Source organism: Silurus aristotelis, assembly GCF_946808225.1.
Source record: "Silurus aristotelis genome assembly, chromosome: 9".
NCBI classification, from domain to species: domain Eukaryota; kingdom Metazoa; phylum Chordata; class Actinopteri; order Siluriformes; family Siluridae; genus Silurus; species Silurus aristotelis.
In genome coordinates, this window is record NC_139582.1 from 4,655,070 (window position 1) to 4,682,941 (window position 27,872).

At 40.2% G+C, this 27,872-nt stretch overlaps 1 protein-coding gene across 1 annotated transcript; it reads right to left on the reverse strand.

Annotated features, from left to right (window-relative positions):
- Window positions 1-9,569: 9,569 nt before the first annotated feature.
- On the reverse strand, window positions 9,570-26,957 carry LOC310731560 (uncharacterized protein; the record flags this gene model as incomplete). Its single annotated transcript, XM_083551218.1, has 3 exons — window positions 26,773-26,957; window positions 26,428-26,739; window positions 9,570-9,701 (listed from the first exon to the last, which is right to left on the reverse strand). The coding sequence occupies exons 1-3, from the start codon at window positions 26,929-26,931 to the stop codon at window positions 9,570-9,572; spliced, it is 603 nt and encodes a 200-aa protein (XP_083407344.1). The 5' UTR covers window positions 26,932-26,957.
- Window positions 26,958-27,872: the final 915 nt, after the last annotated feature.

Consider the following 27,872-nt stretch of genomic DNA (forward strand, 5'->3'; position numbering starts at 1 on the left):
ATCTGAACTATTGTTCTGACAGCAGGGCAGGGGTTCGAAAGGACACACTGGGGACACTGGGCCATGGGATGGCACCATACAGTGTTGCAGACTTTCTTCTTTACCTTAACCGTACCTTCAATATGTACGACCATCCCTATATGAATAACTGTTAATGGTTTATCTGAGGGTCAGCCTAATTCATCATAGGTCAGTCTAATCAAAGGCTTTATCTCTCTCCGAGATTTGCGGCACACTGAAGGTTCTGTCTCATGTTCTGAGACATTCTCGGGACCATCGTCTCCCCCTTCTAATTCATGACCCTCTTCCACTTCCACAAGTTGAACAGGAAGTATTCCTGGGTCATCTTCTGGCACACAATCTCTTATTACACACTCCTGGCCTTGATCATTGTCCTGACAGACAGTTTCTTGCTCTACTGTAAGCTGAAAAGTAGGCGGCCTACTCAGTATGCTGACTGGATCTGGGCGGTAGTAACAGAGATCATCATCGCTTTCTGAAGTATCCACTTTCTCACATTCAGTAAGAGAAACATTTTCCTTCACAAGCTTATTTTGTCTCTTTTTAACTGTTTGTGCTCTGGTTACAGGTGGTTGTATAATTTTGTTCTAACCATCCGACCTAAACAGTCTCACATTGTCTCCAATGGGTAACAGGTGATCTCTGTGAATAGTCCTATCACCTCCCATTCCACTTTCAGGCCGTAGTCTGTATACAGGCAAGTCTTTGAACTTCTCCGTGACAACATAGGGTAAGGAATTCCATCGGTCTTGGAGCTTGTGCTTTCCAGTGAAGGCAAGGTTCTTGATGAGCACTCTATCTCCTACGGTAAGTATTTGGTGTTTCACTTTTCGGTCATAGAATCATTTGTTTCGTTGGTGACTTTTCAGTGCAGTCCCAGATGCTAACTGATAGGCTTTCTGGAGTTCAGACTTCATTTTCTCAACATATTGCTGGTGTTTAATTCCTCTCTCACCTTCTGTAGGTATGCCAAAACACACATCGATGGGAAATCGAGCCTCTCGTCCGAAGAGCAGGTAATAAGGGGAGTAACCGGTCACCTCGTTCTTTGTACAGTTGTACGCATGTACCAGCAAACTTATATGTTGACTCCACTTACTCTTTTGAGTTGGATCCAGGGTTCCAAGCATGGAGAGGAGGGTTCTGTTAAAGCGTTCGGGTTGTGGGTCACCTTGTGGATGGTAAGGTGTTGTCCGTGATTTGCGGATTCCTAACATTCCTAGGAGCTCTCGTATTAGTCGGCTTTCAAAGTCCCTTCCCTGATCAGAGTGAATACGGGAGGGTAAACCATAGTGAACAAAGAACTTCTCTACAAGGACCTTAGCCATGGTCACTGCTCGCTGGTCTTTGGTTGGGAATGATTGAGCATAGCGGGTGAAGTGATCAGTTATTACAAGCATGTTGGAAATGCCCTTGGAGTCAGGTTCTAGGGACAAGAAGTCAATGCACACTAGATCTAACAGACCATTGCTGGTAATATGGTTCAATGGGGCAGACTTTGTAGGGAGGGTCTTCCTAGTAATGCAACAACCACAATTCTTGATGTAATGCTCTATGTCCATGGTCATACGTGGCCAATAGAAGCAATCTCTTAGTAGCTCAGTGGTCCGCTCCACTCTAAGATGACCTGCTTCATCATGTAAGGAGTGTATGACTACAAGGTGGTACTTTTTGGGCAGAACAAGCTGTAGTTTTTCTTTCCCACACTGGCGTTTACTGACTCTGTACAGTAGGTTGTTCTTAATGACCAATTTTGGAAACTGACGCTGTAGAAATGCAAGGCTTGGGTCTGAACCTTTTACAGATGCAGATGCTCTGTCACGTTCAATGTCTTGTTTTACTACACTTATGATAGGATCTTGTTCTTGTGCCTTCTTTAAGTCTGAATTGGTCAACTGCTCCATCTGTCCCATTTCCAGCTGAGCAGGATAGGAGTATGCAAGTGGGATGCTATCTGGTGGAACACCTAGCTGGTCTACAAGCCTGGTGGATTCATCATCCCAAGGAAGACTGGCTAACTGACATATAGCTTTTACACCAGATTGTGGAATCTCAGTCCATAAGCTAGGAGCATCATCATCAGTGACAGGGTAACGGGATAGCACATCAGCATCAGTGTTATGTTTACCTGGCTTATACTGGAGACTGAAATTATAAGTAGCTAAAGCTGCTAGCCAGCGGTGACCAGTTGCATTCAGCTTTGCACTCGACAGCATGTAGGTAAGAGGATTATTGTCTGTCCGCACAACAAACTGGGCACCATACAAATAATCGTGATATTTATCTACGACCGCCCACTTCAATGCCAGGAACTCTAGTTGGTGGATCGGGTAACGCTGTTCTGAGGAACTCAGCTTTCTGCTCGCAAAAGCCACGGGCCGAAGACCTTCAGGATGTTTTTGATTTAAGACGGCACCCAGACCACTCAGACTAGCATCGACATGGAGGACATAAGGCAGGGTTGGATCAGCAAAAGCAAGTACTGGTGCATGCGTTAGACAATGTATGATTTTCTTAAAAGCATTTTTGCAGTCTTTGTCCCATCGCTCACCAAACATTTCTCTCATTGTAATATTTCTTTCCTTCCAGCTTGCCTCGTCCTTTTGTAGGTGGATAGCCTTTCGTGAGCTCAGTTAATGGTCTTACAATGGCAGAGTAACCCTTAATGAAGTGACGATAGAACCCACAGAACCCAAGAAATGATCGCAAAGATTTTAAGTCGGTAGGTGTTCTCCAGTGAGTTACAGCTGCTACTTTCTCTGGGTCCGGGGCTATACCTGCTGCTGAGACAATGTGCCCCACATACTTCACCTGTGGCTGGCAAAACTGGCATTTGTCTATAGATACTTTAAGACCAAATTCCTCTAGTCGGTCAAGAACTTTCATCAGTCGCTCCTCATGCTCCTCGAGTGTGCGGCCAAATACAATGAGGTCATCTAGGTAGACAATCACTTGCAGGAGGTGCATATCACCGACCACTCTCTCCATAAGCCTCTGAAAAGTGGCTGGTGCCCCAGTGATACCTTGCGGCATGCGCTCGAACTGGTAGAACCCCAGTGGGCAGATGAAGGCAGTCTTTTCTTTGTCTTTTTCAGACATGGCTATCTGATAGTAGCCGCTACGTAGATCCAAGACTGAGAACCACTTGCTACCAGACAAACAGTCTAAAGCATCATCGATCCTTGGTGTGGTGTATTGGTCAGGGATAGTGCGGCTGTTCAAGGTTCGATAATCAATGCACATTCTTATAGCTCCACTCTTTTTCCGAGCTATCACAATGGGAGAGGCATAAGGACTTCTAGACGCTGTGATAATACCAGCGGCTAGGAGATCTTTAAGATGGCGTCGTACAACATCAATATCGGCTGGAGCGAAACGACGAGATCGTTCTCTGAAAGGTCGGGAATCACTTAATCTGTTCTGGTGATTAACATCTTTTGCTAAACCTACATCCCATTCTTCGAAGGAGAACACGTTACTTCGTTCAGCCAACTTCAACCGTAATCTCTCTTCCCATGCTGCAGGCATTGTCGACCAACCAAACCAAACTGGCATTTGTGCCGATTATTACTGGAAACTGTGGAGGACCTTTGGGGTCTGGGCAGACTAAAGCAAGGATGGATACAGACTCTTCTACACCAGTGGGAGACACTGGAAATGAAACATCTACAACAATGTATCCTTTATAGGGATAACTGGACGAGCCAAGTCCCCAAATAGACAACCCAGTAAGAGGATGAATGGGCACATCTGGTAAGTTTTGAGAATACCATGAGTCAAACACAAGAGTGACCTGAGAACCACTGTCCAAAAGAGCTTCGCATAACTGTCCACAAATCTTCACTTTCACCATCGAAGCGGATCCCACCAAACCCTTTGGTAGACCATTTGGCTCATAGGTGTGTATGTGGCTATTTTTTTAAAAGCAGGTACGATCTCCAGAACGGTTATTGTAGTTTGGATCATTTTTTATTTCTTTAGCCTTCCTTAAAGAGCGAACAAGCTTGACATTTCGTAGCAATGTGTCCGTCCTCTCCGCACCTATAGCAAAAGTAACCATCCCTGTTCCTGACAGGTTTTTGTCTAAGAGGATCTGGGGAAGGCTGTGGCAAGGATGGTGTATGACTAATTGGATGACTGTGGCCAACACTCATAACAGCTAGCTGTTGTTGTAACTGCTGGACTTGTTTCTTCAAAGCTTGAACTTCTGAATCATTCTTTGTCTCGTGCTTGTCTGTGGTATTTGTATATCTTATCTTTGTCTTGGGCTCTACCATCATGGAAGAAGCAGGTAAAGCGGTGGGACATTCCTCTTTCAGCTGAGCCCTGAGCTCTTGAATTTCTACTTTGAGCTCCCGTATAACTGATGGACTAATTTTCTCTTCTCCCTGCAGGTGTATGGGCATTGCGGTGGCAGTGATCTTACGCCGAGTGGCTTCACTCTCTTCAGCCTCACGGATTTCATTCAGCAAGTTTAGGAAAGTAGGTGGTCGCTCTTTTCTCTCCCTTAGTCGCAACTGCAGGAGCATCATGTCTGATTCAACAGCTCCTCGGATCAGCTGTTCTACTCTTGCTCTGTCAACATTGGTCGAAGACAAACCTCCTCTTTGAACAACTTTGGTCAGAGATTTCTCCATCCTTTTAAAAAAATCAGATAATGATTCTCCAGGAGACTGGCGTAGTAGTCGAAAAGCAAAATACAAGTCTTCTCCAGACTCTGAGGATCCAAACGTGCTTTCCAGTGCTTCCAGGTACTGCAGGGCACTGGCATCAGGACGAGAAAGACGAACAGCTTTTATAATTTCAAGGGCTGGTCCCTTTAAACTTTCTACAATTCTCCGACGTTTTTCTTTCTCAGAGCAGTCACATTCTGTTATCATTATTCTGGCCTGCTCGATCCAATGTTCCAGGGTTTCCTCTCCTGCAGGGGTGGGAACAGTGCCCGAGAAGGTATGTAAACGACGGTAAGCATTGCTGTCACTTTGTGGTTTCACTGCTTTCTCTAGGATCTCACCCACAGCACGAATAATTGACTCAGGGGAACTGGTATTGGAACCAATAGAAGGAAACAGAGCTTGTAAGTCAGTCATAGACTTTCCCTCATCCATGAGAAACTTTGACAGCTTATTGGTGAATTCTACAGGGGTGGCAGGTGGTGAGTCACTTTCAGTGGGAACAACGATCTCCCAGGCCTCCTCACCATCACCAAGCAGCAGTTTGGTAGGACAGCGTGTGGCATCTATGACTTCTCTACACTCACATAACACTAACAGAGTAGTTGGGGTGGGTCCATGCCTGGTATCTCGAACACGCACTCTTCCAAAGGCTTTTACCCCTTGTGCCACTTCCTCAATTCGTGCCACTTCAGTAGTTGCTGGTACTCCGGTCAGCAGCAGCGCATGACTTTGGTCAATCCCTACCTCACTACACCATCTGGTAAGTTCAGTTTGAAGGAGAGGGTTACTTCTGAAAGCCATGCTCCAAGAGTTTACAAATAAGTGTAGGAAAGGGTTAATTTTCTTTTCCAAAATCAACTTGGTATTAAACAAAGTTTTATGTCTTCTTTTAGGGTACCAGAGGAAAGAAGAGAGTCCCCGTACGGGCTACCAGTTTATGTAGCGCCCCCTGCCCTACTTAGTTGTGTCAAGTCTAAGCTCTTTAGGGTGGGGCGACGGGTTCAAAAACTTGGGGTCTCTCGACTATAGAAATTAGAATACTCTGATACCTAAACTCTAAACTCTTTATTTCTTTTTCTGCTATGTAGAATATATTGAGATATGAATTATAAAATATATAGATATTTATATTTAAATAATTAAGTTGACATATGTATAATAATATATAGGTATGAATAACAATAGTCAATAGGAATTATAACAAAATAAATTACTGTCCAATACACTTACTGAATACACAACATAAACAGTTCAAATATGGTAAAACAACTACCCAGCAAAGAATATGCACTCAAATGAAAATACTTAAACACTCGTTTTGTTAACTATTTCCGTTACAGTGCAACTGCACCTCTAAATCAACACTTATAATCACACAAAAGTATAAATCTCAACATAAAATAGTAGTGGGCCCACTCACACAAGCAAACACTCACTCACACGAGAAAACAAACCAAGATAACACGCGTTTAGCGGTTATTTTACTGTTTTTTCCCCGCACGACCGTTTCTGCTCCCGAACTCTCTCGAGCGCGCCTCGTCACCCCTTCTCTCATTTAATTGACTCATTAGCCACTTAAGTGAATTATGAGTATTTACCCCTGATGAGTAGCCCGGGGTGAATGTGGCAAGGAAAAACTTCCTTAAAAACCTTGAGAAAAACCAGACTTGAAAGGGAAACCGATCCTCATTTGGGTGATATCATGAGTGAAATTATAAATCTTAAAAACAATACAAAAACCCCATAGAGTGAGAACAACCATGAGCACTGGAGTGTGTGATTATGAGTAATGTCCTTTCTACAGTCTTATACAGTCAGTTAATTTTGTGGAACCAGAAGCTACTAAACAACTCATAAAATAGCTCAGCATTTGAAATCATCATAGATCCAACACCAGCTTCTCCATGACAGAGACTTTAAACACTCAGAGGTCCAATGTCTAAACTCCACATGAAGTGGGATCCAAATAGCACTGGTACGTCTGTAGATGGTTCAGGATGTTTGTGGGGTCGGCATCTACTTATTTGAAGGTCCATAATCTTCATAAGGTGGGACACGACTGGAGCTGGGTGAGATGGGGAGAGAAAGAGAAGCAGTGGAGAGGAATTAGCGTAGCTGCTGTTCATGATATTAATAAGCACAAGTTGATAATGTGCATGTGATCAGATGTACTGGAGCACAAGGTTAGGATATGTGATGTGTGTTATGTGTAGGACTCTGTAAAAAGATACGTCTTTAATCTGCACTTAAACTAGGAGAGTGTGTCTGGGCCCCAAAAACTGTCAGGAAGACTATTCTAAAGTTTAGGCGCTAAATGTGAGAATGCTCTACCGCCTTTAGTGGACCTTGCTATTCTAGGAACTACTAGAACTCTGGAGTTTTGAGTTCTTAAAGAAGGAGCGTGACGGATTGTTGCGTGTTAGAAGACGAAGAGATACATGGGAGCCAAACCATTTAGTATTTTTGTAAGTAATTTGCAACAGTAGTAGCTGTAGTCGATTTGAAACTTAACAGGTAGTCAGTGTAGGGATGAGAAGATTGGGGTTATATGGTCATATTTTCTTGACCTTGTGGGAACTCAGGCTGCTGCATTCTGGAGAAACTGTAGCTTGTTTATTAATGATGCAGGACAACCACCTAGTAATGAATTACAATAGTCCAGTCTGGAGGTCATGAACGCATGGACGAGCTTCTCTGCATCAGATATAGACAACATGTTTATTATCTTAGCAATATTTCTAAGGTGAAAGAAGCCTGTTTTTGTAATATGGGTGATATGATTTTCAAAAGACAAGTCTAAAATAACTCCCAGGTCTTTTACTATTGAACTAGTAGTTACAGAACATCCTTCTAAATGCAAATTAAACTGCTGGAACTTCTGTGTATTAGTTTTTGGGCTGAAGAGCGAAATCTATGTCTAATCAGAATTTAATGATAGAAAGTAATGCGTCAACCAATCCTTTAATTCTTTAACACGCTCAGTTAACTAAGCCAAATTAGATGTTTTGTTTGGTTTTGATGAGATATGTAGTTGGGTATCATCTGCATAATAGTAGAAGCTAATCCGATGACTTGCATGTATATTGTGAAAAGCAGGGGGGCCTAGAACTGAACCTTATGGAACCCCATAATTTACTTGCGTGCTTTAACAAGGCCCCTTAACCCTCTTTGCACCATGGGGGCCGGATCATGGCTGCCACTGTGCTCTGGACACAACTTCCTCACATTGCTGGCATATTCAAAGAATTTCATTGTCCTCTAAGGGTACATGTGATGAGTAAAAAGCATCTTCATGATCACTGTACAATGTAAAGCAGAATAGACTTTTATTTTAAGACAATCATATGACTTTTAGGCTCTCACAAGTTAAATAGAAGGCCAGATTAGGCTTGTGGGCCTCGAGTTTGACATGTTGAATAGCAATATCATAAATAAGATCCCTATGTACAGTGTTATTCAACAGATATTGGGTAGTATCATTGATCCCTAAACAGATTACCTTTTATATTTAGTATTATATATATTATATATTTAGTAAAATAAACTTAACTATTTGAAATTTAAAACCAGTGTATACAGTATATCCTCCAAACCTACTTATAATATTCTGGATATTTCTAGATAGCTAATACATTTCAATGTTAATACTCTAGATTTGATCTTATGCACAGATAATAGCAGCCATCACAATGACGACAGTAGTTTTTTGACAAAAAATGAGATCCAATGTTTTTTTGCAGACTTTGACTTTATTGGATGCTGATTTAATCCTCCAGATGCACAGAAAGTACACAATCAAGGATCTAAACACACCTGGCATTATAAATATATATATATATATATATATATATATATATATATATATATATATATATATATATATATATATATATTACGAGGGAAATATCAAGGTCCGTGACGTCGGAGTGACGTGGGGAGTGAAGTGTACACATACAGTACATACACACACACAAGTTTATACACCCAAGTCCTTCACTTTCTCTCCTTCTTTCATAAATGCACCGTGTGTGAACCTGTGATATGGTACATCCTGTATATGTGTGATATCCCGAACAGATTTTAGCTCCTCGCTCATCACACTTTTCACTTGACACACCAGGAAGGCCTTATCTTTGCACTGGATAATTAGCGGCTTGTTGCCTGTTATAGCTGGGGTCTGCAGTTAAAAGGCATTCGATGAACATGTCTGATCTGCAGCTCCTCATTAGCATCAGCCTGTCTCTTAGCTAACATTATGTGCTCATTGGGTTTTGGACATTTGGACAGCAGTTAACGAGGAGACTTTTAGTTTGGGCTAATCAAACAATGTTTGACAACTTGTGAGCATGCGTGCAAAAGATGTGGGAGGAGAACAAGCTAGTGAACGTTTTATTAATTTATATTTTGTTTAGTTTTTTAGGACAGGCTAGTTTGTAAATTGAATAAATACATATGACACTTGCATGTTGGGTGCAAAGTAATCTACTACTACTATTTCCCTTTCTTCCTTCCTTTTTTTCTCCTCTATTTTCTTGCCATTAGTTAATTCCGCCTGCTACTGGGAAAGATGCTGGGTGATTAGGATGTGTGTAGCTGTCAAACGAGGCATTTACAGGTCCAGCAAGCCAATTAGCCGCTACTGATAACCAGCGTCCCGCCTGAATGCACGCATCAGGTGGTGTAAATGAGGACAAGCGGTGGCCTGACACCCCATCACGCCGTTTTCGGGACTGGATGGACAGATCGCAGCATGAATGCTTTCTTTCCCATCTCATGCTCCCCTCGTCGTGTCACTGGCTTCAGTGATCAGTGGCAGGATAAAGGAATATTTAGATCGCTGCACATTCGCTAGGATCTGTGCCTGCAAATGGTTCACTGGAAGTCTTTAATGAACACATCTCTGCCCTGTGATTTTCCTGCACCCTGCTGTTTCTGGGCCTTTGTGTGGTTGATGAATCCATTTGGTGTAACTGAGGCTACAGTGGCGGAGCAGCTAATCTCCAACTGTGATTGATACATCAGTTTACATAGAAGAGCATGTTCTGGAAGTTGCTAAACCCCCCCCATACATTTACATATTTCTCTGTGTCAGCTTGGCTGTTTGTCCAATTTTTGGGAAGGGTAAAACTAGCTTGTTCTTTTTGTATTTGCATTGAAATAGTAAATACTCTCATTTACATGTAGTGTACATGCATACAGTGGCGTAAAGCATTTGAGTAAATGCACTTTGTTACTGGACGTAAGTCATTTTGAGTTTGACTGAGTGTTAAAGATATAAGCAAATTAACCTCTACACAACTACATTTATTATTTAATATATATTTAATATATCCACTATATTTTAACTGAAAATGACCATGACCAATTAGATTTTGCAACTCTGTTGAACACTCTCCTACACACATCTGTGGCCTGTAAGCGACTTTTTAATACAGATGGCCTCATTTTCAGTTAAAAAAAAAGCTTGAATAAATTCCAAAAACTTTGAGAACCATTTTTTGTTGAGGTTGAATACAAATATTGCCAGGGCTCTAAAACTGAGATCTTAATATTTGGTTTTACTACTTTCATTTTATTTGTCTGTTTAATTTTAATGGTTGTTCTACTTTGTGACATGATATTCATTTTATTTGTTAATTGAAAATACCTTTTTGAAAGATTGCTTTACTACTTACCGTATTTTTCGGACTATAAGCCGCTACTTTTTTCCCACGTTTTGAACCCTGCGGCTTAAACAACGAAGCGGCTAATTTATAAATTTTTCCTGGGTTTTTCCCGCTTTCACAAACTTCAAGCCAAAAAACTGAACCCCATAACATTAGACCAATTTAATTTCTGAACGGAAACGAAAAAAACGCACCTCACCTGTATTCTGTGTTCTGAGCTGATCGGCTTCGGGAGAAAAAAAAAACTTCCATCGGGTGATTTTTAAAGGCACGACGATGCCAAAAGATAAACTTCTGAGAGAAATAGTTGTGAAAGGAAGGAGAAAGAGAGTAAACAATGACTTACTTGGTAGGCTACTGTTTAGATACAAGCCGTTGCAACAGCGTTAAGGGTTAGTCAAAGAAACTTAGAAATGAGCATCAGAAAACAAAAAGCACATAATCCTCAGTCTTACACACACGCAGTAATACCGGGGGAATGCAGTGGCATGCTATTCCCAAAATATAGCTATGCTCCTAAAGGAAGCGCAACATATTTTACCTGTTACACTGTGTGTAACATGTCTTTCGTTAAAGCCTGTGTAAAGTTCATCAGTGTAGACATTAGTGTAGGCTTATAGACAGGTGCGGCTTATTTATGTTAAAATAAAAATATTTGTAAAATTCAGTGTGGCTTATATATGGGTGCGCTTTATAGTCCGGAAATTACGGTAGTCTTTTTTGTTGACCGACTTTGATTGTTGTTTTTTTCTGGTATGGTGAAGAGGCTGTTGTGTTGATTAATGCAGTATTTGTGGTGTACAATTTGATTCGTATTTTAGGAAATAAAACTTTACAAAGCAAATGTTTTTGGATTTTCACTGACATGTGACTGTTTATTTAAAATAAATTGTTTTTTCGCATTATTTTCATTTTGCTCAACACAAGGCACAGCAAACTAGCAACTCAATTTCCCAGCATACAGTGTGGCCATCAAATATGGCTGCCACAGCCCATGTTTCCCACATGCTGTACGTTCCAATTCACCCAACTCCTGATTGAGCACAGGTGTGTTCAATTATTCTCCTTCTTTCTCACACACTTCCTTTATAAAGGTTTTCAAACTAGCTGTAAATAATACGTTTAGTCCTGCACTCAAACTACTGACATTATCAAGCTGTGTTTATTCTGATTGCCTTTTAAAATGGCCCTGTTTTGTATTCACGGTCACGTTTCCTGCCTAGTCCTTTTTGATCTGTTCATAGATCCCCTGACCGGTTTCTCTTTCAAGATTTTGCTTCCCATTTTAAATTTGTCTGCTATGATTTCAGTAAAGACTGTACAGTCTCTGATTTGTTTTCTTGAGTGCTTTTTTATTTGTATTTATTTTTTTTTTATTTCCGACCACATCTACATGTCCGTTACCAAAGACGCAGGAAACTACACTATAGTGACAAAACTATTATTTTTGTCTCCCTCCCAAAATAAAAAAAAAAAAAAAAACTATCAGGCTTCCCTTTAGACCCAAACCTGTTCCAGCATAACACTGCCCAAAGTAAGCTCAATGAAGATCTGGTTTACATGGTTTGAAGTGAAAGGTCGTGAGTAGCCTGCTATAAAGCTCCAAACCTCATCCCTATTAAACACATTTGGAATGAATGCTAACTCCACCCCAGGCCTCCTCACTTCAACCACATCAGTACCTGACTTTACTAACAACCGTTTTGCTGAATTAGCACAAATCTACAAAAGAACACTTGAAAATCTAGTGGAACAAGATTGAAGGTTGTTGTAAGAGCAACTGGGGACTAATTATGATTGTTCTAAAGCACAATTGAATCTTATGGTTAGTTGTTCAGAAACCTTTGACTACAGCATGGATGTGTGTATACAGAAATCTCAGGGAAGAAGTAGGACATTAGGATGAATCAGGCAAGACCAGAGGGCAGTGAAACCCTAGCTCAGGTAAAACAAAGAACACTTTGAGGGTATGCTTTTCCCCCCAGTGCTTTTTTTTTAATGTTTTAGATTTTTATCAAGGTCCAAATCTAAGTAAATGTAGATAAATCTATATCTTTAGACATTTTCCTTCCAGAACAAATGCCTGGTATACTTGGTATACAGAGATTCATTTGGATTAAGTCGAATATTATCAGCACTCTTGTATCATGTCTTTTTTAAAAGCACAGCCCTCAATACAACCCAACGGAACACTTAAAAAATTCATAACATGGCTTGCTCAGCAGTGGTGCTCTGTATGTTCACAAAACTCAGAAATAGTCATGTTCTTCTCATGTGCTGGAAACCAAACAGAAAAATATAATCATTCCAGTGGGATTGTCAAAATGTGCAAGATCTCCTATAATAAGCACTTCGGCTGGATGTGACATGCGCAGGTGGTTCCTAGTTCACACCAGAAACGCAAGCACCGATTCGCCCACAACTCCGTGAAGGCAGAGGTGCCAGTGTGCTGTGACAGGTGACAGCTTGGGTACTGTTTGACCATGTTTGCTGGAGACTGCTTATCTCACCAAATCCACACTGTTGAATATATATCGCTGTTTAATACAATTTCAAGTGTGTTATATTTTCAACTGGCAGTAGTCAAAGAAACATTTATTCTGTACACCCCGATTGTGTCAGTGATTCCTAAACCAGTCCTTAGGGCTTTTCCACAGACAATCCATACAACTCTGCTTTATCCCTGTAGTGTACGAGCTGAGATAAAGCACTTTACTATGTGCTCTACACCGGATAAAAGCCTCTTTATTGTATAGGAACATGAATACAAGCCAACCAGTGACAAAGCCAGGAAAGTTTAAGGGGTACAGGGGCCTGTGTTTAGTTTAATTGCAAAAATGTGAATGGGTGGATGAAAGACAGTACAGGTAGCCCCCGACTTGCACTGATCAGGCATAACATACTGACCACCTGCCTAGTATACTGAGGTGTAGGTCCCCTTTTGCTTCCAAAACAGTCCTCACCCATCATTAAAAGAATTATTTCTTCAGCAATTTGAGCTACAGGAGCTTATCTGTTGGATCGCACCACACGGACCAGCCTTCGCTCCCCACATGCATCAGTAAGCCTCAGGCTCATGACCCTGTCCCCAGTTCACCACTGTTCCTTCCTTGGAGCACTTTTGATAGATACTGACCACTGCAGACCAGGAACATCCCACAAGAGCTGCAGTTTTGGAGATGCTCTGACCCAGACTTCTAGACATCACAATTCGGCTCTTGTCAGACTCTCTCAAATCTTTTAGCAAATCCGTCAAATCATAATTTAGCAAAACAGAGCAACTTACAGTACCATAATGTATAAATGTTACAGTATATACAGTACATGTGTCTGCGGCAGCTGATGAGCTGATTAAACTAATCGGTGTGCTATGTTTTTAGTGTCTGGTGACACCGATTAAAAAGGAGAGAGACGAGTTAAAATTGGGCTTTGAAACACCAAAAACTGAGAAGGAAAATACACGCTCCAACAACAAGACAACTGGACACTGTTGACCATTTGCAAAGGTAAGGCATCTGTTGAGAGAAGGGAGACGCATACAGTACATCAAAGTTCTAACTCTAGGATCATTTGTACAAGCAGTAGTGCGTTTTACTTTTTAAAGCCTTATATAAGGGTTGAGGTCAGAGCTCTATAGCAGGCCACTCATGATCTTCCACTACAACCCTTGTGAATCATATCTTCGTGAAGCTGGCTTTGTGCACTGGACCATTGTCATGCTCCCATTTTGGGGACCACCCACATTTAACCGGAAAAGTCAGGTGTGCCAATACTTTTGTCCCTATAGTGTATTTCAGAAGAGGTTCACTTCTGAAATCACCCACTTGATACATGGACTGATTTCATTACAGTATTTAAATGTATTTGAGACCAATTATATTCAGGAATGTATAGAAATATCAACATTTTTCTGAAGGCAACACAATTTCCATATTTCCTCCGCCATTGCTTGTACATATGCATAGTATTTTTATGCACACATTAAACTGCTAACGAATTATTAAAAAAAAGATGTGGTTACAAAAAACACACACATAAACGAACACATGCACACTTCTGGTTAGATGTAATGAAGAATTACATTCATTGCAGCTTCTGAAGACTCGATTAGGACTCAGATCTCTGCCTTTAATGAAACTATTCATCAGAGGCACTCAGCTGAACACACCTCAGGCCTGTGTATGTGGGGCTGTTTGCTGGCCCTGCAGACAAATATTTCAACTAAACAGAGAACATTGTAAAGGGGTCATCGATCGACGATGGACAGCTTAACAGCTTGCAAATGCTCAGCTTCTTAAAGGGCCGGGCCGCAATCGCATATGCGTCACCGGCCTTCCTCTCTCCAGGGAACGTTTAGGATACTCGCACTTCGAAATTGCGGTGTGTAATTTATAGATCTGTAAGCATGTACGTGTGCGTGATCAGGGAAAATTTTCTGTTCCTCCAATTTAATCTCGGTCATACTCGCACTTGCAGTGCTCTTCGCTTTTAACTCATTTTCTGACTGTCTCGGCACTTCCATGTGCAGCCCGATCCACTCTATAACCCATGTGTCTTCTGGATGATGTGTGTGTGTAGCTAGGTATTTTTCCTGTGAGTCTGCTCAGGCTGATTTAGTGTTTGATGCCAAGTTGCCCTGTAGGTGCACAACTGACATGCTTCTTAACCAGTCGCTGAAATGTGTGTATGTGTGAGAGAGAGAAAGAGAGACAAAGACAAAGAAAACTCAGTAATGAGCTGCAGAGTTAGAGATTCCACTGGTGGTACAGAATCAAGAAGGAGAGTTTGTTTTCTTTCTAGCTCATTTTGACAGTGTTGGAAATAACCCAGTACATGTGCAGAAGCACTCTGCATACTTTAATATCTGTACAAAACAAAGAGCGTGGCATCAGATATGGACTGATTCAGCGACTGAGAATATTGAGTCCCAGGAAAAAAAGAAAAGAAAACGCAAACCACAAAACAACATCTACAGGAAAGACAATAAGAGGAAGAGAGCTTGTCCTAATCAAACAACGGAGCTGCATTATTAATGTTCATTTCTGCAGAAAGAATGGCAGACTGCAGAGAAAGGGAGGCCGCGCTGTACAGGCTCGTCGGGCACAAGGGCATAATTGGACGAATTTCCCAGCAGGCGCTGATCAGACTGGCAAGAATAGGACCCGGGAGTACATACAGACACATGGGCACAGAAGAAAGACGTGTTATACAAGGTTTGCTAAAATAGACATTCGCAATTGGGGGTGCTTTAACAGAGGGCTTTTTCGACTCAGACTGTTTAGGCTCAGACTTAATCTATACTTTTTATTTTTTTTATTCCTGGAGAAAAGTGCATGAACTTTTTGAAGCAATACTCCTTGTGGGCAAGAAAATCCTCATCACCAGCTGCTAGTCGCCCGAATCAATTACAGAATGGCGTCGAGAAATAGAGCGAGACTGCACGGACTATGCTTTACAATATGGACCATGTAGAATTGCACATGCAATTATAAGACATGCACCAATCAGACATTGAAATCATTGAGTTGAAGATGCTGCAATTTTCATCTGGAGTGATGGGGATGAACAGGATCAGAAATGAGTTTATTAGAGGGAGAAGGCAGGTAGGACATTTTGGTAACTGGTGCGATTGAGATGGTTTGGTTATGTGCAGAGGAGGGACATGGGGTATATCCGTAGAAAAGTGTTGGCCAAGGAAAAGGTCTAAGGATGTGATGAGGGAAAACATGCAGATGGTTGGTTTAAAAGAGGCAGATGTAAAGGAAAGGGTGGTATTAAGACGGATGATCTGCTGTGGTGACCCCTTATGTGAGCAGCCACATAGAAGAAGGAGGAGTGGGATATAAGATATTAGTCAGCAATTGAGCAGTGACTTTGATCAAGGAAGAAATTGTGATGTTTGGGTCTGAGCATCTCCAGAACAACAGGTCTTGTGGGTTCCTGGTATATAGTCTTTAGTATCTACAAGAAAGTGGTTTTAGGAAGGACAGCAGGGTCAAGGGCACCAAGGGCTCACTTGGTCTGATCCCACACAAAAGCTTAATGAAGCACAAACTGCTGAAAAAGTAATGAATCATAGCTTGCTACGGATGGGGCTTCATAGCTGCTGAGTGGTCAGAGTGCATCATCCACCATGGAGAGTCAGCTTACAGGCAGCAATGCACCAAGATGCAGAGATGAGAAGCAAATGCTAGGCTATATGCAATGTTCTGCATGGAAACCATGGGTTCTTGTGGATGCTACTTGAACAAGTACCACCTTTCTAAACATTGTCACAAACCAAGTTACACCCCTTCTTGACTTGACTCGACTTGACTTTATGGCAACAGTATTTCCTAATGTCATTAGCTTCTTTCAGCAGCCACATCCGCATATCGAGGGAGTAAATGAATGAAGGATGAAAGAAACTAATTAATTAATGAATAAACAAAGGTAATTAATCAAAACCTTGTTAATTAATTAATTATCTTGTTTTTTTTATGCAGACATTTTTTAAAGTATGCTGAAATAAGTAGAAAAATATTTATTTAGAAACATATATAAACTTCATTATTATCTAAATGGGGCCTAACTAATGTAAACGATTTAATTATATATTTTTTCTATTTATTAAAATTTTACTTAATCAATTTATTTTGTGGGTATTTAATACATTACTACATGTAATCAATATAATAATTGTGTAAAAGTGTAAAATGTTCTTTATAAATGTTAATAACAACAACAATAATAATAATAATAATAATAATAATAATAATAATAATAATAATAATAGTCAATGAAATAAAATTATAACAATAAAAAGCAATTTTATGTTTTGCATCCACCGCCCTTCCCCGAACTGTACCGGAACTGAACCGAACCGCGACTCAAAAACCGAGGTACGTACCGAACCGTGAATTTTGTGTACCGTTACACCACTATTGCACATAGTTTTATAATGGAACACTGGACTATGCGCTGTGGCCCCTTTTCTTTTGTGTAGAAGATAACATAAATGTATTACTTTGCACCTAGACAGACAGACAGACAGACAGACAGACAGACAGACAGACAGACAGATAGATAGATAGATAGATAGATAGATAGATAGATAGATAGATAGATAGATAGACAACAATCTATCTATCTATCAAACCACAATCAAGCTACAATCAAACCGTTAATGACCTCTTATTATAGTGTGCATTCGTTTCATAAGTATTTTCTTATAGAAAACAATGAATCTATAATAAAAAAGTATTTAGAGCAGCAGCAGGCAATGTTTGTAAATGTAAAAATGCAACAAATAAAATGTGTATTGTGTTTTACCTTTATTTTTTACAATGCATAAGATTTAAATAATTCTATAGAGCAGTGGTCCCCAACCCCCGGGCCGCAAACCGGCACCAGTCTGTGGGTCAATTGGTACCGGGCCGCACTTCATTTTATTTATTATCTGATTCTAAACGATGTTTTATTTTGGAAAATGACTGGATTCTCTCCTCCACATCTGTCTATGACTCACTCTTGATGCATGTCATGATGCCTCGGTCACATGTCTTACCTACCTTCTTAAAGGGGATCCGGCCGCGACACATAATACATTATCACTTAATTCAAACCAGTAAGCGAGCAAAATGAACAAAAAACAACACAAAGGATTCACATATATTATATTTAGAAAATACCGGTTTTTATGCCGGTCGTATCATTTTGTTTTGTTGTATTTATCCGCCACGCCTTAAAGGCCGGTCCGTGAAAATATTGTCTGACATTAAACCGGTCCGTGGTGTAAAGAAAGTTGGGGACCATTGCTATAGAGAACATTTGCTATTTGGACCTATATTGCTTTTGGACCTGATAGAACTGTGGAGGGTTAAATGTTAAAATTTTTCAGGCATCTTGAAATTTTTTGAACTTATGTTATCAAAACCATTAAGCACTCAAATTATTATTATGAAATGATATATGGTATTAGTGGAAACTGAATTTTTTGCATCAGAGACACTATAATGCTTTCTCAGTGTCAGGCTTGAGGGCAGGAAATGTCTGGCGATGCTGTAATAGAGATGGGAAGTGACTTTAGCATGTGGTAATTAAGTATAGTGTTTGCTGTGGTTCATTCTCCCTAAAAAGGTGTGCCACGTTTTTTTAAATCTCACCCAAATGATCTGCCAGCTGGCATGAGTGGGAGTGATAATTGCTCCCTAGCTGTGGATGTTTGTGCTTTGCACAGCCTTCAGTGTAAGTGGCTTTGTTTGTCACTGAAGTGCCCAGCAAGAGCTGCTAACAATGGCACATCATATTCCAGGCTACAAAGGTAAGGTCATACATTATAGACCACTGATTTCTGCTGGATTCAACACATTTTCCCGATTAATTCTTTTCTTCAGTCTCTGGTTTTAATTTATTCATCTGTACATTTACTCTCACCAGCTAAAAACAATGCTTCATTTGCACATTTCTAGAACATGTATTGCTATTGCAATTATATGATCGGCAAATAACTAACGAGACATGTGCTTAAACAAAGTGGGCTTTTTGTGTCTAATACACTATATGGGCAAACCTGACTTTTCCAGCCATATCTGGATCATCGTCAAATTGTTACCACACAAAAAAATGCAAAAGCATGAAATCTTACCTTCATTTGATTTAGGATACTCAAATCTTTTCCAGCATGACAATGCCCCTGTGCACAAACTTTAAATGGCTTGAAGAGGAAGCTCTTGAGTGACCTGCTATAGAGCTCTGACCTCAACCCTACTGCACACCTGTAGGATGAATTGGAACGCTGACTGAACCCGAGGTCTCCTCACCGCACCCACATCAGTACCTGACTTTACTAACATTCTTGTAGTTAATGAGGACAAATCTCCACAAGCACACTCCAAAATCTAGTGTAACATCTTCCCAGAAAAGTGAAGGTCATTATAACAGCAAATGGGGACTGAATGTGAAGTCAAGTTTATTTCTAAGCTCTTTTCACAACGTACATTGTCTCAAAGCAGCTTTACAGAATTAAAAAATTGAGGTGAACGATGTGTATTTATTCCTGATGAGCAACTATAGTGTGTGTAGTAAATGTTTTAGGTGTTTTAGGTGTTTTCTAGAGTGTTTTGTTTGAAGTTGTATGGCTGGATAATATGCACATATTCAACATGGCAAAAACTCCTTGTGTAGTCAAGACTTAAAATTTAATTTGCAGATTATTATGATTGTTTTAAGATTATTTATTATTTTTTACTCAGTTATTAAAGCTTAGTTATTTTACCTGAAATTCAGCTTAATTACTATCAGATACATCATTTGGGGCAAACCTTATTTTAGCTGTAATAACTGCTTTCAAGGTTGCCCAGTAAAATTAATAAAAAAGAAAAGAAAAAATAACAACCTAGGACTTGTTCATTAGTATGATTTATTCCAAATGCTTGTTTTATGTCCACACCAACACATTTATTGCAACCTAACCAAATTAAAAGAGTCTGCAGTCACCACACTTTTTCCAAAATGATCCAGTATGACTTATTTTTTGGAACTTTATTCTTTATACAACGTACTTATTATTTTTAGTAAATTGTTCTGTAGTTTGATTTCAGATTTTAATAGTAATATTGTTTTTAGTTTAAATTATTTCTTATTTTGAAACAGAATATATAATGATGAAAATTCTTAAATTAAGAGGAATTCTTTTGTTTAGCTCTGGATTTAAGATCTTTTTATACAAATAAAAACAAAAAAAGCAACTTTAAAAACTGTTTAAAAAACAAAAACAAATTCGAATAAGCTTTGAATAAGTGTTTAATAGCTTATTTTAAGAAATTTTATTATTTTTTTAAATAATAGATATGCTTTCTTATTTCAAGAAATCTTGTTTCTAAATCATGCATTTATTTCTTATATGTGGATTTCTTATATTTTTGCCGTGTATCAGAGATTGGATATATTCTTACATAGTATTGGACTGTACACAGTCTGATCCTGAAAATTATACATTTTTACATTTATAATTATGGAATTTTTAGACGCTCTTGTCCAGGGAGACTTGCAGTTAGCTCAGTTATTCATCTGAGCAATTGAGCATTAAGGGGTTGTTCAAGGTTTTTCAGCTTTGGGGTACTATAATTTAAACCAGTGACCCTCTGATCCGAGTCTTATCCACTTAGCTACCCCCTTCTTTATTGTAATTTAATTACGATATCTAAAATAATAAATTTTTATTGGATAAATCTTAATTGTATTCCTGTAAATATGAGAGGGACTCTGTGTTCAAGATAAAGGTAATCCCCATAGGCAGTATTTATAGAAGGCAAAGTGGAATACTATATATTGTTTTATTATTAAATAAATCATGGTTAAAAAGTAAATTCTTGAATGAAGTTCAGTAATCTGGCTTGCTTTCAAAACGTCATGCGATGAGCAATATCAGATCTGATTCAACTTCTTTGTCATTCTATAATGTACACACACAGAGACAATAAAATCCAGTTGTCGTTAAGAGGTAAAGTGCTAGATTATGGACAAAAGCAGCAATTAAGTACAGTTATGCTATGCAATTAGACAGTTTGGGGGTGGGTTAGCACTAGTTTAGACCAAAACATCAGTGTTTAAGAATGTGAAGTAAGGATTTAATTGAGGATAAGTTACTGTGTAATCAGGGTTCTGTATAGGCAGAGCCGTTCTACCGTTAATTCAGATGGGAATCATGTCATCAACGAGTCGCTTAAATGTTACATTTCAGTGAACGAGCGATATTTGCATCTCATTTAGTAAATGTCCTTGTTCGCTTTTCTTGTTTCGTTTGCTCTGCTCCATTGAAAGGCAAAAGCTCAGAAGTGAGGAAAGGGAAGCATGGACAGGAAAGAAGGAAACAATATGTCCATGTTGTTTTTGGAACGTGATAGTAATATTAGAAAGATTTTACAAGAGCTCCAAAAGATAAAGGCCAATGATGTTAGAAAGGCTGCAATTCAATTTACATTTTCTGTCGCACATCTTTTAACAGCAAAGGTGAAAAAATAACTAGTTTACTTGTACTTGAATAAATACCTGTATAACCAATACCCAAAGAATAACTGTAATGATGATAGATAGATAGATAGATAGATAGATAGATAGATAGATAGATAGATAGATAGATAGATAGATAGATAGATAGATAGATAGATAGATAGGGACAGACAGACATAGAAAGATAGATAGAGAGATATCTTAAGGACAGTTGCATCTTTACATACGGTCACGTTTGCTTGCGCACATTAACAGTAATTCGCATGTGTATGCATAGTCACGTTTTACAAAACTCTTGATCTTCCTTTTGTTGTCTTTGGTTTTCAAGAAGTCCTGAAAGAAAAGGACAGTTGTTGCTAAATAATAAGTGTTTTTTTGGTAGACTGAGCCTTCTAAGTGTATGGAGGAGTGCTGCCCTGAGCTGGTGTGATTACTGAGCCTGCCAAAAACTGCACCAGTGGTTGGCAAGACTTCACAAACATGTTCAAAAGGCAGGGGTTGCTTCCCGAAAACACTAATGGATACCTCTTTGATTCTTCGATCCTACCTCCTTCAGCCTATGACCTAAAAATCAACCTGGAAATTTGCCATTGTTAAGGAATTCTAATAATGTACCAATTCTTCTAATGCATTCATTGGAATCAGGAAGAGGGCTGGCTAAAAGTGTGCATCTGTGACATCGGGATGACCAGAGACACAGATTAATCCAAGGACAACAACTACAGCCGTGAGGCTTGCATACTTAGGAATATTACAGAAAAATCAGAATTGATAGGAGATTTTGGTCTCTCCAAGTGCATAAGTATCAGCAATGTGCTTACTTGTCAAAGCAAACTGGACAGGGTCGTTGGTTTTGAACGTCCCTGTGGTGCACGTACTGCCCAGCCAAATGCAGCAGATGCAATGAGTTACAGCATTCTGCCTATGAGCATTCCTCTCCTGGGAGCTTGACAATGACTTTATCTGGGTCTAGATGAGTTTATTTTCATAATGGGGACAGAGAAGTGAGCTCTAATAACTAAACAGCTGTGCATGGTTTAATGCCAGATTTAGCTGCACACATCCGAATGTGTCTCTTGTCTTATTACAGCAGGCAAAACTCACATTTTAACAGTTTTACTAAATCATTTAAAGCTTTTTCAATTCATCCTAGACAGGATAAGTCATGTAGCAATAAACTTTTTACTACAGCATGCAGGGACTTATTTTTATATTGTTCAAGGTTTATTACATGCATGATGTTACGTTGAAAGGTTTGTTTTTTCCACAGTGCAACAACAAACAGACAACATGCATATAATAAAATACAGTGGAATAGTACAATAAAAAAATTGTGTCCTGACCCGTTAAGAATAAACAGCATTAACTTCTTCAATGATTCGAGCTACAGAAGCTCATCTGTTGGATCGGAACCACACGGACCAGCCTTCGCTCACTACGTGCATCAATTAACCTGTCGCAGGTTCACCACTGTTTCTTTTTTAGACCTCTTTTGATAGATACTGACCACTACAGACTGGAAACATCGCACAAGAGCTGCAGTTTTGCACAATTCGGCCCTAGTCAAACTCGCTCAAATCCTTACGCTAACCCTTTTTTCCTGTTTCTAACACATCAACTTTAAGGACAAAATGTTCACTTGTTGCTTAATAATATCCCACCCACTAATAGGTGCCATGATGAAAAGATAATCAGTGTTATTTACTTTACCGCCCTTAAAATATACAGTGTACGTCCAAATTTCGAAATCCGAGGTCTTTTATCATTTCTTTAAAGTTTCTATGCAACAAACTAGCTCAATTAACTGTATAAAGATTTACTTCGACCAAACAAACATACACTATATTTCATATGGTAAACCATACCTTCAAGAAGCTCACTTTGTGCACAGGGGCATTGCCATGCTATAGACCTGTAGAATTGAGTGCCTCCTGCTTTGTGGTTACAGTTTGGAAAAGAACCACATATAGCAGGAAAGGTCAGGTGACCAAATACTTTTGGAAATATAGCATATAAATGTAAGTGTATTTTAAGAAAGAATAATTGTCATTTCATCCAAATATAGCTGATGCAGTACACAGTGAAATAAAACATTGTTTCTGCAGAATCCTGGTGCCACATAAAACAAGATATAGCTAACGACCTAAAGGAAGTTGTCTTTGCCCCATAAAGTGCATCGTGTGCAACCTAGAGTAAACAGACAATACAAAACCAAACAGTACTGGACAGGTAGACAAAATACACAATAATACGTCATACAGTACAAAGAGCAAAAATGAAAGAAATGTAAACACAGAAGGTGCTTATAAACACATACACTTGATGGCATTTTAAATTGTTTGCAAAATGGCAAAAAACGCAATTGGGTAAATTTGCAAAACACCATGTAAACAGATACAATATGGGTGGTGCTATTGACATTGATGTATATGAATTTAATTGAGTATTTGAGTGTGTATTTAAGTTCGAGTTTGTACAGTTGAGTACACAAGGTTGAGTGTGTGTGTGTTTGATACAGTTAAATTCTGGGAGTTGAGGAGCCTGAATGCTTTGGTACTTTTTTCCAGATGGCAAGAGGGTGAAGTGTGTGTGCGAGGGGTTTGTGGGAAAATGTGAAGATGTGAAAATGTACATTTTCATTAACAAAATCCTCCCTTAGCATGAATTACAGACTCTTGGCATCTGGACAGTTTGTTAATCCAAACATTTGGCTGAAATACTTGCTATGCCTCTGATAAATCTTCCCAAAAGGTATTCTTTGCTAGTTAGAGGTTTTTTCCTGTCCTTGCGATCCAGTTCATACCAGAGCAGTTCAAGAGAATTGAGGTATGGTGAAAGGGCAGTATATTCCATTATATATAAAACCTCAGCCAACTCTATATATAGAGCTTGAACGTATATATGCATGGTGTTGAGGTATTGTATGTTATGGTATGGTATGGTATGGTATGGTATGGTATGGTATGGTATGGTATGGTAGCCATATTGGTTTTTATTTCTTTTACTCAGAATATGTCTCCAACCTTCCCTGCTTCTCTTTGTGCACAAGAGCATTGACATCCGAGAACAGGTTTTGGTCACTAAGTAAAGGGAAATTTTAGAGTATTTTTTTTTGTATACTGTAGTTGAAGTATGGTGTACTAAAGTAGCCATGCTAGTTCGGTATTCCTCTCATTGGAAAATACACTATATTGCCAAGGTTTGCGAATAAGTATGGAATGTGTTTTTTGAGCATCATATTCCACATTTGGTCCCAATTTGCTCTTAAAAATTCCTTTCACTTTCCTGGGAAGATGTTCCTCTAGATTTAAAATGTGTGTGAAGATTTGTGCTCATCCAGACACACGGGTATTACTAAAGTTAGATGTAGGTGACGTGTGGAGGACTGGGGTGCAGTCGGTGTTCCAATTAATCCCAAAGGTGTTCAATAAGGTCGGATCAGAGCTCTATAGCAGAAGATCTTCCACTATTACTTCGAATAACATATATTTATATGCACAGGGGCATTGTCATGCCGGAACCAATTTGGGTCTTCTAGTTCAAGTCAAGGGAAGATTTCATGCTAGAACATTCAAAGACACCCTATTCAATTGTGTGCCTTCAACTTTGTGGTAATAGTTTAGGAAGAAACACATATGGCTGGGAATATCAGGTGTCCCAATACTTTTGTTCCTATAGTGTATCTCCAACCTTCCCTGCTCCAATTTGTGCACAGTAGCATTGTCACCATAGAACAGTGTTGGGTCTCCAAGTAAAGGGAAAATGTAATTCTATTGAATCCAAAAGTCATTCTACTATTGTGTCCCTAGAACACCATGAGAACAGGAAGAGACAAATTTAGCTGGAAGTCAAGTCAAAAGTCAAGAGTCAAGAAGCTTTTATTGTCATTTCAAACATATATAGCTGATGCAGTACACAGTGAAATGAGACAACGTTCCTTCTGAACCCAGGTGCTACAAAGAACAAAATAAAACAAACAGTACAGTACAGAAAAACACAGGGCCGAGAACTAAGATCCTCGCCACATAAAGTGCATGTGTGCAGCTGGTGCAAACAGTGCAAAAGACAACACAAGACAGTGCAAGACAACACAGGACAGTGCAGGACAATACACAATACACAAAATATAAAAATAAAAACAGCAATAGCTCCGCCAGTAAAACCTGTCGTAACAGAATAAGGTGCAGTGTAAACAGAAAGATGTAAACAGAATTTGTGCAATTCAGCAGTAGCAGCAATCAAAAATAAAGTGAACAGTGACCAAAGGATTTGGACAGAATATTGTGCAAAATAACAAGTCCCGGAATCAGCAACAGACGGCATGTAAACATTTTGCGATAGTGAAAAGTGTGATTGGTATTGAAACCTGGGTGAGCGAAGTGTATGATGGGTGTTGAGTCCGGTTTGTGCAGATCAGTCACACAGTCGTGTGTAAGTGTGTGTGTGTGTGTGTGTGTGTGTGTGTGAGAGAGTTCAGTTTGGATGTGTTTGGACAGTCTGGATGTGGCGGCCCGAATGCTTCGGAACCGTTTCCCTGATGGTAGGAGTGTGAAAAGTGTGTGTGACGGGTGTGTGTGATCGTCCCTCCTGAAGTCAACAACCATCTTTTTAGTTTGGTCCACGTTTAGAGACAGGTTGTTGGCTCCACACCAGGCTGTTAACCGTTGCACCTCCTCTCTGTATGCTGACTCGTCATTCTTGCTGTTTAGACTCACCACGGTCCTGTCATCGGCAAACTTGATGATGTGATTCGAGCTGTGCATTGGTGCACAGTCGTGAGTCAGCAGAGTGAACAGCAGTGGACTGAGCACACAGCCCTGGGGGGCGCCAGTGCTCAGTGTGGTGGTGCTGGAGATGCTGTTTCCAATCCGGACTGACTAAGGTCTTCCAGTCAGGAAGTCCAGGATCCAGTTGCAGAGGGAGGTGTTCAGGCCCAGTAGGCTCAGCTTCTCGATCAGGTGCTGAGGAATGATTATGTTGAATGCTGAACTGAAGTCTATGAACAGCATCCTTACATAAGAGTCCTTGTTATCCAGATCGGTGAGGGCCAGATGAAGGGTTGTGGAGATAACATCGTCCGTGGAGCGGTTTGGATGATATGCGAACTGCATGGGGTCCAGTGCGGGTGGAAGCTGGGTCTTTATGTGCCTCATGACGAGCCTCTCGAAGCACTTCATCATGATGGGTGTGAGTGCAACGGGACGATAGTCATTGAGGCAGGAGACAGATGACTTTTTCGGCACAGGAATGATGGTCGTCGTCTTAAAGCACGTAGGAACAGTGGTGCTGCTCAGGGAGATGTTGAAAATGTCAGTGAGGACATCTGCTAGCTGTTGTGCACATTCCCTGAGCACTCTGCCAGGAATGTTGTCTGGTCCAGCAGACTTCCGTGGGTAAACTCTGCATAGAGTTTTCACCTGGTCAGTGGGAGGAGGGATGGTCTTCCTCGCCACCATGTTGTTCTGCACCTCGAACCGGGCGTAGAAGTCGTTCAGCGCATCTGGGAGGGAGGCGTCACGGTCACAAGCAGGTGATGTAGTCTTGTAATTCATGATCGCCTGGATGCCCTGCCACATGCGCCAGGTGTCTCCGCTGTCCTGGAAGTGGCCTCTCTGATGGCACGGAACAGTTTGGCCCTTGCTGTTTTCAAGGCCGCCCTGTCCCCTGCTCTGAAGGCAGAGTCTCTTGTTTTTAGCAGCGCACGCACCTTGGCGGTCATCCACGGCTTCTGGTTGGAGCGTGTAGTGATGGTCTTGGAGATAGTCACGTCATCAATGCACTTGGCGATTTAGCTGGTCACTTTTGACGTGTATTCCTCCAAGTTGATGAAATCGCCGTTGGTTGCAGCTTCCGTGAACATGTCCCAGTCAGTGCATTCAAAACAGTCCTGGAGAGCAGACATGGATCCTGCTGGCCAGGTTCTCACTTGCTCCCGAACTGGTCTTGAACGCCTGCTGAGTGGTCTGTATGCTGGGATCAGCATAACAGAGATGTGGTCTGAGTAACCGAGGTGGGGGCGGGGCCTTGCCCGGTATGCGCCCCGGATGTTTGAAAAGTCAGGTGTCCCGATACTTTTGTCCATAGTGTACGTTTGGCTCATCAATTTCTTGGAAGCTGTCTGTATGTCTATGGCCAAGTCCGAACCTCCTGGCAACAGCACCTAGGGTTTAGTTTAAATTAGCTTTATATAGACTTTAATGCCTCTGAACAACAAGCATTGGGAGTTCTGCCATTGTGTCCTGCGAGATCTTATTTCACAACTCTCCTTACACTTTGCCTTGTGTCTTGCCTTTTAGCTGTTTTGCAGCAAAACCACTAGAACCTGGACAGGATAATCATTATGTCCTGGGGTCATAATCGTGTTTTGCTTTATAAAACATGCAAAACATGTTACATTGACTGCATAAAGTTTGTGGTTTTGACTTTCCACTATAAACAAGGGAGCTAAGAAATTATATTAGTGTTTTTTTTTTTTATTGAATTTAATTGAATGGACGATGTGTTTAAGATCCTCATT